Below are 13,587 nucleotides of genomic sequence, written 5' to 3'. Positions count from 1 at the left end.
TGGCAAACTTATAAGGCTAACAGCAGCAGTACTGTCCCCTCCTGTGTGACTATAAAATATAAGTCTCATGCCATGCTCTGGTTGTGCATAGATATGAAAAGGTGTCTGATGGTGAACAGTTTAAACTCAACCCTGGAGTCCCAACACAATAATGTATTAGTCTGTGGTAATAGTTTCAATGGATGAAGTACCACATGCAGCTCCAACAACATTTCACTGTACGGGCCCATACAACATACACTATGTGATCGAAAGTATCCGGACACCCCCAAAAACATAAGGTTTTCATATTAGGTACATCATGCTGCCACATACTGCTAAGTACTCCATATCAGCAACCTCAGTAGTCGTTAGACATCGTGAAAGCAGAAGGGGTGATCTGAGGAACGCAAGGACTTCGAACGTAGTGTCACTTGTGTCATATGTCTGTACGTGAGATTTCCATACTTCTAAGCATCCCTAGGTCTACTGTTTCCAACGTGATAGTGAAATAGAAACTTGAAGGGACACACAGCACAAAAGCGTACATGCTGACCTCGACTGTTGACTTAAGAGACCGTGGATAGTTGAAGAGGGTCACACAATGTGTAATAGGCAGATATCTATCCAGACCATCACACAGGAATTCCAAACTGCATCAGGATCCACTGCAAGTACTACGACAGATAGGTGGGAGGTGAAAAAACTTGGATTTCATGGTCGAGTGGCTAGTCATAATCCACACATCACACCAGTAATTGACACACGACGTCTCTCTTGGTGTAAGGAGCGTAAATATTGGACGATTGAACAATGGGGAAAACATTGTGTGGAGTGACGAATCACTGTACACAATGTGGCGATCCAATGATAGGGCACGGGTATGGCGAATGCCCGGTGAACATTATCTTCCAGTGTATGTAGTAGCAACAGTAAAATTCAGAGGCGGTGGTGTTATGGTGTGGTGGTGTTTTTCATGGAGAGGGCTTGCACCCCTTGTTGTTTTGCATGTCATTATCACAGCACAGGCCTACATAGATGTTTTAAGCACCTTCTTGCTTCCCACTGTTGAAGGGCAATTCGGGGATGGTGATTGCATCTTTCAACATGATCAAGCACCTGTTCACAATGCACGGCCTGTGGTGGAGTGGTTACATGGCAATATCATACATGTAATGGACTGGCCTACAGCAAGTCCAGAACTGAATCCTATAGAACACCTTTGAGATGTTTTGGAACGATGACTTCATGCCAGAAATCACCGACCGACATTGATACCACTCCCCAGTGGAGCTTTTTGTGGAGAATGGGCTACCAATCTCCAAGAAACCTGCCAGCACCTGATTGAATGTATGCCTGCGAGAGTGGAAAGTGTCATCAAGGCTAAGGGTGGGCCAACACCATACTGAATTCCCGCATTACTGATGGAGGGTGCCATGAACTTTTAAAAGATTTTCAGCCAAGTGTCCCGATACTTTTGATCACATTGTGTATCAGGTTAACATGACACACTTTTCTTGCTGTTGGTAGGAGTATATATTTTTAAGTAGTGTGGGAAGTTGTTCTCTCAGTTGGAGTCCCAAAACCTACTGTGTGGAGACACTGTTAGCAAACTGATCCTGCTCTTAGAAACTCAAGACTCTTGTAGCTGCTCCTCATTTCAAATTTTTTCGTGTGTGGCTTCATAATAATCATCACTCTAAAAAGGAATGATCAATGAACTGGAGGTCATGACTCAGAACCGTAACTTTAATTGCTGATGTGGAGCCTCATTTCAAGGTCAAATGCTTCGTGATGCCGGTATTCAAAACTTTGCTGCTCATAAAATGTGGGCCAAGATTCTAAAGCATGACAGTCCTGGTCTCAAAGACATGCTTGAAGTAGTCTCAGCCCAAAAATTGAAAGACATCACTGAACTTTGCTTTCACATGGATTTTGTTGTAATACTAACAACATACTTGCAACATACTTGCAACAACCCAAGTTTTGCATGGCTCGGGTCAATCACCAACACAAGCAACAGCAAAAACATAGCTCAAGGTGCTCAGCCACTTCCTCGGTTGGTTCAAAACAAACAAACCTTATGAAGTCTAATGTGAAATGTTATGTAATGCATGACCACTTTTTCTTCACCAAGCAGAATGCCAACTCTGCCATAAATCAAGACACAAACAGCAAGTCTGCATGCAAATGAAGCAAAAAGTAAATTCTGTCCCCCTGAAATCTCAACTCGAGGAAATGGAAACATGTATGATCTCTCATACTGAATCTGTAACCACTTCTCCTAGAAATCCACACAGGAACTGTGGATTAAAGTGACTGAAATCACACAGCATAAAACTTGCCTTACTTTAACCAGTACTCCTCTAATACGAGTACAGCTGAACGCTTTGTCAATCACATTTCAGAAAGAGACAGTGTTTCGAAAGTCAGAACAGATAGTCACATTAACAGGACAAACGGCAAACTGTTCATCTTTCTGCAGATTTGCTATTGGCTTGTATCATTTCAATTAAGATACTTGTGCTTCAGTCACACTTGTTAATCAAAATACTCATAAGCAATTGGGACACCTCCAGCCATAAAAATCTTGCTTGCACAATGCGGCCTACAATGGCAGAAGTATCTCTGTTCTTGGAACGCGCACTTTGTGACCAAGATAAAGGAATATGACTACATCAGTTCCATTCACCATAATTTAGTCATGTTCTATCCCAATATTTTTAGCATAGATACGTCTGATTTAGATATTCAGGACAATGTGCTTCCCATTGATCTGCAACTTTCCCATGCCAGTATTCATCAGATGTGTGAATAATATGGGTATTTGTCCAACACCACACTGGGACATAAGAATTTTCATGTAAACATTATTCTCATGGACAACGCAAAAACCTAAGTACTATCGCACTCATCCACTATCTCACACTGTTCTCAGTGGAGTTGCATCTGAACCCAACAGATCAGAACAAATTAGAGGTTTGAAATCCGTTTCTGCCAGTCAGTGGGCCACTTCCCTTGTGACCACAAGAAAAGCAAATAGGGAGATTAAATTTTGTGCCAACTTTAAAGCTACAGTTACTATTCAAACAGTGATCGATTGCTTCCAGCTTCCACTTAGTGGTGAGCTTATGGATCGCCTAGCAGGTGGGCGATTCTTTTCAAAAACTGATTCATACAATGCTTACCTTCAACTTCCACGGATGAGGAAATGGGGAAGTTTATGGTGATGAACACATCAGCTTGTATCAATACCAGCATCTTCCCTTTGAAGTGCCTTTGCTCCTCCATTGTTTTGAAGCTTTCTTGAACAAGTGACAATGAAAGTTCTACCCCATTCAAATTATTTGGGTGACAATACTGTATCCTGACAAACACCAGAACATCAACAATGGCACAGCATCCCACAAATAGAGAGTATCTTTTTTGAGTTTTAACTGATGCAGTACTCAACTGTAATTTACAGCAATATTCATTTTTCAATACTGAAAGCCAATGTTTGTGACATGCCATTTACTCCCATGGAGCCCATCACTTGACTGAACATTCATAAGCCATACAGAGATTACATTCTCCTCCAAATTTATGTGCACCACAAATAGCTGCTTCTTTGTATCATCTCCAGCATTATAGTGTTCCTTTTACATGGACTGGAGAACGAGAACAGTCTGTCGGAAACTGAAAGTAGTATTGTTTAGTCACCTATGCCTCATGCATTTTGATCTACGAAAACCAGTAGTGCTTGGAACTGATGCAACATCACATGGAATAGAAACAGTTTCTTTTCATAAGGTTAGCAACACAGAATGCCCTGTAGAAGTCATGTCTCAGATGTTGAACGAAGTCTGAAGTCAGCTAGGGTCAGCTTGAAAAAGAAGCTCTAGTCCTAATTTACAGTGTCACAAAATTTTATCAATTTCTGTGGGGTAGAAAATTTTTTCTCGTGACTGATCAAAGCCATTGGCTGCTGTTTTTTATCTGGCGAAAGATGTACCTGATTATATAGCACAGAAATTCCAACATTAATCAATACTTTTTCCAATTATCAATAAGAAACTGTCACCTTATTCATATTGATTTTCCTAGTCCTTTCTGGAACACACTACAGCTCATTATCACTGTATACAGCAAATATCCTTTTGTATATCCAGTGCACTTGGTTACTAGTGTCAGTGCTATGAAAGCACTCCATCCAGTTTTTCGCTTTGAAGGTTTGCCACCAACAACTATTTTGGACAACGGTCCACAATTTTTTTGTCATAATATCAACAATTTTGCCAGAATTCAAAACATCTGAATGGAACCGTTCTATCCAAAATTGAACGGTGAAGCCGAACATTTCATTCACACTTTGACAACTCGGATATCCAAACTTCCCACTTTGCACTCGAGGGAAAAATGCTTTGATTTTGTTTCTGAGAATCAGCACTCAAGACTGTTTGTTTCTATCAAGAATATTACTGTAATGGTACAAGCTGACCCTCAAGTCCGTTAACATTTGAAAATTCATTGCTTCACAGAATAATGTAGGTACAGAGGTAAAAACTGGCACCTGCTTGAAATAACATGGTGGTGTGTTCCACTGAAACCAAAAAAAGTGAACAAAATGACCAACAGATGGCACTTAATCTGATACAAAAGTAATAAATGGTGAAAAACTCATTTTTAGGAAAGATGAATATCTTTATAACAATTGCTGAACATGTCAGCCATCATCCATCAACAATACCTGTAGTCAAGGGATGATGATTTAAACAGTACTATACAGCTTACCAGTAGATATGGTAGGAAACTGCCAATGGATGTTGCTTTCTGGCGTCCCTAATGAGAGCAGACGGTTGCAGTAGACTTACGACTTCACATAACCACACAACCAATTATCACATGGACTGGAGTCTGTGGACCAGGAAGGCCAAGATGTGGCAGCTCATCGTGCGATCCTTGCCAAACGATGTGCACAAGATATCTTTCGCATGTGTAGCAATGGGGTGGCGGAGTACCACCCTACATGAAAGGGTTACCTTCCAGCATGTGTATCAACCAGGCTAGGCTGGATCTGACTCCCTCTCTCCAAACAGCTCATTTTATACCCAATTCCCATGCGTAATCACTGACATGTTGCTGTCTAGCACCACCGTTGGCCAGTTTTTTACTCTTTTTTGTTTGAATAAAACTGCATGTCATTTCCAGCTTTGTCAATTTTTACCTTTCTACCTACATTATTCCATGAATAAGTGCATTTTCAAATGTTAAAGGACTTTTGGGCCACCCTGTGTACAACTAAGCACCGTGGAATAATCTACAGCATTTTAAAGTTAAGTTTTTCTTAATTATTAATGGTACATTTTACAAGTGAACTGTGTTATCTTTTTGTAGATGTTTGACTGTATTTATTGGCGATCTTAATTATTAGCACATCAGGCAGTATACAAATTACTATGCATGTCATGAACACATTGATTGTAAAATGCTGCCTACAACATACAAAGGTTAACCAACGTACAGTGGTAACCCAAAACATGACCACCACTGCCCACCATGAGGCTGGATGCCACCTGGTGGCTTTGCGGGCATATGATGTAAGCAGAGCAGACATTGACGAGGGATGACACTAGTGAAGGTATGGGCTTCGGAAGGGGAAATCCATTGAGATAAGCGACTTCGATAATGAATAGATTATTAATCCACAGAATCTGTACAAGAATCTTGAAAATGGCAAAGTTGGTCAAATGTTCACATGCTACTGTCATGAGTATATACAGAAGGAGGTAAAAGGACAGTGAAACTACCACTAGGTGCTAAATGGTTTGCTGTACAAGATTTCACAGAACCTGTGGCATCACTGCTGAAAGATCACAATGGTGGTGCAAGCACAAGTGTTTGGGACCACATTGTGCGTTGTATATTGTTGAACATGGAGCTACACAGCAGACAACCCCCACTTGCTCACATGTTGACCCAATGATACAGTCAATTACAATTGCAGTGAGCACAGGACCATCGGGATTTGACTGTCGATCAATGGAAAAACGTCGGCTCTTTGAGTAAATCACATTTTTGATACACTAGGAATGCTGTGACTGAGGTTAATGGCAACTTGAAAAGTGCAGTATATCATTGACACAGGCTGGTGGGAGCAGTATTATGCTGTGGAAGAAGTTCTCCTGCACTTGCAAGGGACCTCTGGTAGTAATCTAAGATACACTTACAGCTGTGGCCCACTTGCATCCCTTCATGCTTGATGTCTTCCCCAATGGCAATGTAATGTTTCAGAGCAAGAACCGGGCGACAGTGGTTTAAGGAGCATTATAGTGACCAAATTTACCTGATGTAAATCCTTTTGAATCCATTTGGGTTGCTATCAAGCACCATCACCGCATACGCATATCAGCGGCATGTTATTTATGCGAATTACATGACTTGTGTATAGACATCTAATGCCACAGACCCCCTCAAACCTACCAACAAACTATCAGATCCCCAATATGCAGAATGAGTGATGTATCTTGTTCCAAAGATGGACAAGCAAGCTATTAAGCAGACGGTCGTAATGTTTTGGCTCATCAGTGTATGGTCAAACTGTTATGAGTCCTATCATGGTATGCGATTTTGTCTAAAAGTCTTGCAAAATAAGTGTCACTCCTCTCCACAGACAAAATGACACTTTTACAACTACAATTAAGGCAAACTCTTACATAATGAAGGAAAGGTGGCAATGTACAGACAAAGAAAAATTTTCCAATGAGGTGGTCGAAAATTTCATCTGTGTGTTTCCCAATCAACAGTGCACCTACATTTATAGCTGAAGCAGAAAAACTTTTAACACAATAAAATTTAATAAATGTGACTGCCAATTTCTCTTGCTGCTGTATATAATATGTTACAAAAATCTAATTAGAGAATCCTGAGAAGTGATTTTTTGAACTTGCAAGTATTCCTCAGCCCCAATGTGGTTATTCCACAGCAGTTGTGGTAATAAAATTAAGCTACTAACAGCATGCACAGAGGAATACAGTGAGTTGGAAGTAGTCCTGATGTGAGGTGTGAAGAGCACCCTCTGCCCATGATGTATAAAATGATTTGCAGAATGGAACCATTGACAATCTGATTCTGAAGCCATTTAAATTTCAGTTTCAATAAACTTGCACAAATCCCAGAATATTGCAACGCTGTGTGAACAAATTAGCCTTGTTTGCCATATTTCACACAGCTCTGAAGTGGCACTATTCAACAGTAATTTTGAATTGCACCACAGACACAAGTGATGAAATAATTACAGATTTCTAATTAGTAATGGCTGGGTGTGTCTACAAAAGAATCTCTATGTAAGAACAATCAAACAATCTTCTTACTAGGCTGCATAGACTGAAAAATATATGGTGGTTGCATTTTCACACAATATGAAATTAAGTTTTAGTGACCAGGATCTGAAAACAATATCCAGATTCTGAGCTAAGCTTTCTAAAGAGATCCTGCTACTTAAAGTTTATTGTGCTTCACAACATCTCTTTTCTTTTATCTATTCTTTTGTTTGTGCATTGTTCCCCATCCACCCATTCACAATTGGTCAAAGGGGATGGAACATACTTCAGGTATAGGTCTTGTGTATGCTGTACTGGAGAAGGAAGGAAGATTACTGTTAATGTTCGATCAGCAGTAAGGTCATCAGAAACAGGGAACAAGCTCAGATTGGAGATGAAAACTGGTAATGTCCTCCTTCAAGTACCACCTGCTTCAAATTATTTTATGAAACAACAAAAACCTAAATCTGGATGGCTGCACAGGAATTTTAAATGTGACTATTCTGCATGAGAGCCCGCTGTGTTAACCATTGTCTTACCTTGCTCAGAACATTATTGAAGGAATCACTGTGCACTTTTCTCAAGTGATTAATAGAGAGCATGGAGCATTTAATTCAAGATTACCCTCTTGAATATGACCTACACCGTTTCGTTTCATTTCAACATTGTATCACTCAGTCCTATTCATGAACTGTGAGGGAAGAGAACTTTAAGAAACAATTGCAGGGAATTTTTAAATCTGTAAATGTGTGACAGGCAAAATAAACATTTTTTTTGAGTTCTTAGTTACACCATTTTAGGTAGTTTTAAGATTTTGTTCTGGATGACCCAGTAGAAAGAAAGACTTTGGAAGCAGCTCACTAAATGATGAAGCAGAAGAGGAGGAAGAAGAAGAAGAAGGAGGAGGAGGAGGAGGAGAAAGAAGAAAAGGTGGATATACAATCATCAATAGTATAGCAGCCATAGTGTGTATGAGCAGAAAGTACACACTTCTCCCTTTAAATGAAACAATTATTGGTGGTGTGGGGATAGTGCATGGCCCGAGAAAAGCAAATAAATACCGATAGTGGGCCGTTTCTTATTAGGTGGCAAACATGCAGCACACTAAAGTGGAACTACTGGTCCTGTGCATCAGTAGGAGTAAATTGGGAGTTAGTAAGTTGGGTGAAAAATGTGGTTGCCAATTTGTACAGGTTTACCTCAGACATCAACAACTTGGAAACGTGATTGTATCGTACGTGGACATCATTGTGTTCCGTAAGAATTACCACAAACATTTTGGCTTCAAACCTTCATTTGTCCAGCTTCCTGGCAGCCTGGCCTTGCCAAAAAGTAAAGTTTATCTTTACCATACAGTGTATTTTCTTAATGTGGAAAATTAACATGCAGGCAAATAATGTAAAAAATTGAGTATGATGCAACTGATTCTAAGTAATTAATAAATCAAACTTAAGAGTGAAAAATTAAAATTTCTATAAATGCATTTAGATAGATCTGCAACACTGCCACATGCAATCTCAAATACAACAGTATCATACAATATTATACAATGGACATTTAATGTTTGGAGAGTGAAAGACTCCTGTTTTTAGAGCTTGTGAGATAAAAATCATTCCAAGAAATTTAGTACAATTCAAGTACTCAAGAATGGTACTTAAGTATTACTGAGGCTGTACATCTAACAACCTAGCCTTTGTCCTTTATCAGACGCTAGTTTATAAAATATGCTACTTACATAACTGTCATTTAACTACTACAGTTGTATCCTATTTGCTACGAAGTAAGGAACACACAGACTGAAACAGTTCCAGATCTGATACCAATTTTGATGTTTCTGAGTACCTAGAACGGTTTCATTGGGTATGTGCACTTGGTTTTAATAAAGAATCTTATTCCTATCTTCAGATGATTACCTTGTTCAGCCTTAGCTTTTGTAGATGGTGGCGTTACTTTCTTCTCCATCTGATCAGGACTGTGAGAGAGTGCCTTGGGACTTGTCTGGCTTGGGGTAGGGCTCCTGGGACTAAGGAAATTTCTGGGCCCTGGGACATTTTTTCTTGCTTGATTCTGCATAAGTTCTTCTAACCAAGGTACTTTGTTCTTCTCACTTGCCCAGCTCTTTGACCCACTCTCCTCTTTGTCATCACTGTCTTCATGGCTGTTCTCAATTTCATTGTGTCCAATGTCAGCATTTCCATTCATCATTCCAACAGGAGCTTGTTCCTGAAATGTGACGGACATTTATGAAGAAACTTGCCAGTAGCATTACCCTTCTTCCCTCCTTTCTCTCTCCCCTACACACACACACACACACACACACACACACACACACACACACACACACACACACACACACACACACAAAACCCTTATACATAGGAACTAGTTTTACACAGGAAACTGGAAAAGTTTTACCGTATTTACTCGAATCTAAGCCACACTTTTTTTCTGGTTTTTGTAATCCAAAAAACCGCCTGCGGCTTAGAATCGAGTGCAAAGCAAGCGGAAGTTCTGAAAAATGTTGGTAGGTGCCGCAACAACTAACTTCTGCCGTCGAATATATGTAGCTCTACACAAGCATGCTTTGTGGGCACAAAGATAAATACTGGCGCCAAAACCTCTGCATCAGTAAATAAATTAAAAAAAAAGGTAGAAGACTAGCTTTTTTTTTCTCCGCCCCGAGTTTCGACCACTGCATTTTCATACATTATCCAACGAAGTAAATACAAATTCCGTATTGTTCATCTTTGAATGTAGCAGAATTTCAATGTACTACGAAAATCCGACTGGCAAGACTGTTAGGGATGTTTGTCAATATGGCCAACTCTACGTTCCGAGTTTTTTCCTACCTGTGAGAAGAGATGGTTGCTAATAGGAACCTGATGAAATGTGAATCACATGCACTATTCTCTTCACCATAAGAATAATACGAATATAAACATTTTGCCATGTATTCTTTCGTGTTTGCTGCTATCTCATTTAAATCCTGTCTGCCTAATAAACTACGAAACTAGAGTGAGACAACAGCAAACGCGGAAGAATAATTGTATCGTGTTATGTTTATATTTGTATTATTCTTATGCCTAATATTGAAACAGTCAGAAATGAAGCACGGCAACTGACTAGATTTTAAATGTAAGATGACTAATTTCTGTGCAGAATTTGATGTACTAAAGAAGCGGCCGCAAAGATTTGCAAACGGAGAAAAATTTTCGCTAAACTCTCGTTCAGAACATGTTCTATCATACGCAGTCTATTATTTGGTTCTTGTTGATCATTATCAAAGAAAGCAGCAGTGTAAGTAACAACAAATAGCAGTCTCTTGCCATTGTTTCGCTAATGAGACGATTCCTCTTTTTTTTAAGCGGCGGTAGCGCGCACAAAAGCAAGTCATGCCGCGAGCGGCGACAGGCCGTAAACACGCACTATCAAAATGCGACAAACAATGCATGACACAGTACAGTAATGCATTTTCAGCTTAGAGTGACAAACACCTATAACAAAGAAAACGGCACTTATCAGATCAAAGCAAAATAAGCAATCGATTCAAACCAGACGAAGCACGTGAAAAAGGAAGGGTACCCGTATAAATACGGACGGAGCGCCTGACGCATAGCAATGGCTACCTGGTAAAGCTTAACTGCTAAGCTTACGACTCTAACCAAACTACTGTAGCTGTATCGTCTTTCATTCGACCTAAATTGTGTCTCATATTACAATGGACCAACTTTGTTTCGATTTGGAGGTGCGGCCTAAAACTTTTCTCCCCCCTTGAATTTCGAGTCTCAAATTTCAGGTTAGATTCGGGAAATTTTTTTTTTCCTTTATTTCGAGTCTTATTTTTCAGGTGCGGCTTAGATTCGGGTGCGGCTTACATTCGAGTAAATACGGTATTAGTCGGTAGCCTTTTACTCAGAAATCAGTTTGTGATGTAGAATAGTACGTATTAAAACACATTATCGTCCTGAGTGCTGGGTTAGGTTATCCCTTTGGGTCAGCCACTTCAGTTGCTTACGTGATGATTGTTTTTCCCACCCTTCATTAATGTCATTGGACACGGATGATTTTGAACTACTTTTGTCAAATTATTTGTTGTACTAACAGAATGTGTTCATACAATCATCTGCAGACTCGCTAGTAGCAGCTCGGAAATCCTGCAAAATTATTTGTACAAGGCTTCAGCTGTTAAACTGCACTTCTCCAACTGCTTGCAATGGCACCCCACCCCCACCCACCACCCACCACCACCACCACCACCCCACCCACTGCTGTGTCTCCTTCCCTGACATGCAGCTCATGCAAATATGGGCTAATTTACTTTGTGCAGTCTATTACTCAATTATTTTTAGTAAGTACTTCAAAATTTGTGAAATACCTGTCACTGAAAATTTTGTTACATCTTACCATCCCACACTAACCCTGAAATTCTATAGTAGATTCTGTGGTATCAACGTTCGATATCACACTTGTTAGGGGTTGCAGTTATAGACCACAGTCCATACTAGTATCACTGGACCCGCGAATCGAGACTAGCATCTCTAGCGCCGCTCCACGGTTTGCAAGAAGTCTCTAGCGTGCGCTCGGCCACTCTTGCTCGGCACGTCAAGTGGGAAAGTAGTATAGCCTTCAGCTGATAGGAAGCAACCTGTAACAAGGTGCTTAGTTAAAGTATGGCCTACGCGATGCCTCTACAGCTCTTTTTGTAATTATATTCCTAACTATGAAGACTCCTGTACCATCAGTTAAGTACAATATATTATTTTTCTACCAACGACTTCTATTTATTTTTGTCGTTGCAGACCCAGACCATGCAGCCAGCTCCTTACAGACTTCACTGACAAACCTGCTGTACATGCCAAGAAGAGATTTGTGTTTCTATTTAGCATTGGTCACCTGTCATTCACATTGGCAACGATTCGTTCGTCGTCATCATAACAGATACTGCATCTGAATCTGTAGGCAATTTTTTGGCAGAGTACAGGGAAATCTGAAACAAGTTTTTTTTATATATATGTAGTCAGATCAGGCTTGCTACAAGCTTCCCCAAGTGAAATTCCCTGATATTTCCCCAATTTCCAAACAAGTTTTAGAATTTTTTCCTGACAAATTTTGAGATCTCAAGGGTAAGTTAAGACATAAGTTGGCAATCTGTCTTTGCAGCTATGGTACTAGAAATAGTAGTGCAGATGAGGAAATACATAAAAAGCTTGCAAGCAGATGGCATTTCCTGATATGGGCAAAAATCCCAAGTACTAACATCAACATCTTTTGTAATTAACTGTTTCTAGATGGAGAGAGCAAGCCATAAAGTATGTGTGTTTCATTACGATCACTGATGTTATTTTATTTCAATGAAACAAAACATTTTATGACAAAAATACGCATTTCCTTGGAGTCACAACACATGTTTAAAATGCCTTCACTGATTTCAGAAATAACCTTAGAAAAAAGCAGGTCTCCAGAAGTAAGTGTATAAGGCAGGGTAGAATTGTGTAAACCACCACGGTAGGCGAAGGCCGATAAAATGTTGGTTCTACTTATGTTCGTTATTTTCGGTTATTACCTATTGTGTTATGTCTATTATTTTACAGGTATTGTGTAGTTTTAGAAACAATTTTCTTCTTATCATCATCCATACTTTCTAATATATAAATACTTATGATGAGCCAAAATGTGCTAGAACAAACAAAATGCCTATAAAATGCCACACTGCACAACATACTTGCAGTGAGACAGTCGCAATTCCTGAAATCCATCACCAATGGCCTCTGGCCTGCTGAGGAGCACTGCAGTCCTGGATCCATGGAAAAAACATGAAAATACACTACATTACATCACACACAAACAGACCCAGCCTGTGGGCAGATTGGTGAGATTAGATCCAACGGGCAGGGCCTGCACATTAGTGAAAACCGAATGGCTTCAGATTGGTAGGCCCAGTCCATTACAGATAATTGCAGAAATGGCCTACGGTTTTGGCCCATTGTGGAAATCGACTCGTGTGGCCAGCTATTCATGAGCCACAGACAGCATGTCGATGAAATGAGACTGTTGTAATCAATCCATGCAACAGATAACTTGTTCAAATACTCTGAGAATCAAAAATAATGAGGACAGGTAGCAACTCACCGTAAAGATGATTGCCGAGTCACAGACAGGCATGTAGAAAAGACGATAATCCTCTCAACTAAATTTTCAGCCATACTTTTTGTCATAAAACAAGAGCACACAAACACACATTGACACAGTCACTCAGACACAACTCATGCACACATGGCCACTGTCTAAGGCTGTTGCATCTACAGTG

General features: G+C 39.9%; 1 protein-coding gene across 2 annotated transcripts in view; it reads right to left on the bottom strand.

Moving 5' to 3' along the window:
• The window catches only part of LOC126193984 (CD2-associated protein), an 83,369-nt gene that overhangs the window by 6,046 nt on the left and 63,736 nt on the right, over positions 1-13,587 (bottom strand). For both annotated transcript variants that reach the window (XM_049932730.1, XM_049932732.1), the window contains one exon: positions 9,194-9,503. In XM_049932730.1, coding sequence (XP_049788687.1) covers positions 9,194-9,503 — 310 coding nt within the window. The remainder of the gene's footprint in view (positions 1-9,193; positions 9,504-13,587) is intronic.

The sequence above is a fragment of the Schistocerca nitens genome, chromosome 1, assembly GCF_023898315.1.
Source record: "Schistocerca nitens isolate TAMUIC-IGC-003100 chromosome 1, iqSchNite1.1, whole genome shotgun sequence".
Taxonomy (NCBI): domain Eukaryota; kingdom Metazoa; phylum Arthropoda; class Insecta; order Orthoptera; family Acrididae; genus Schistocerca; species Schistocerca nitens.
This window is presented reverse-complemented; position numbering and strand designations above follow the sequence as displayed.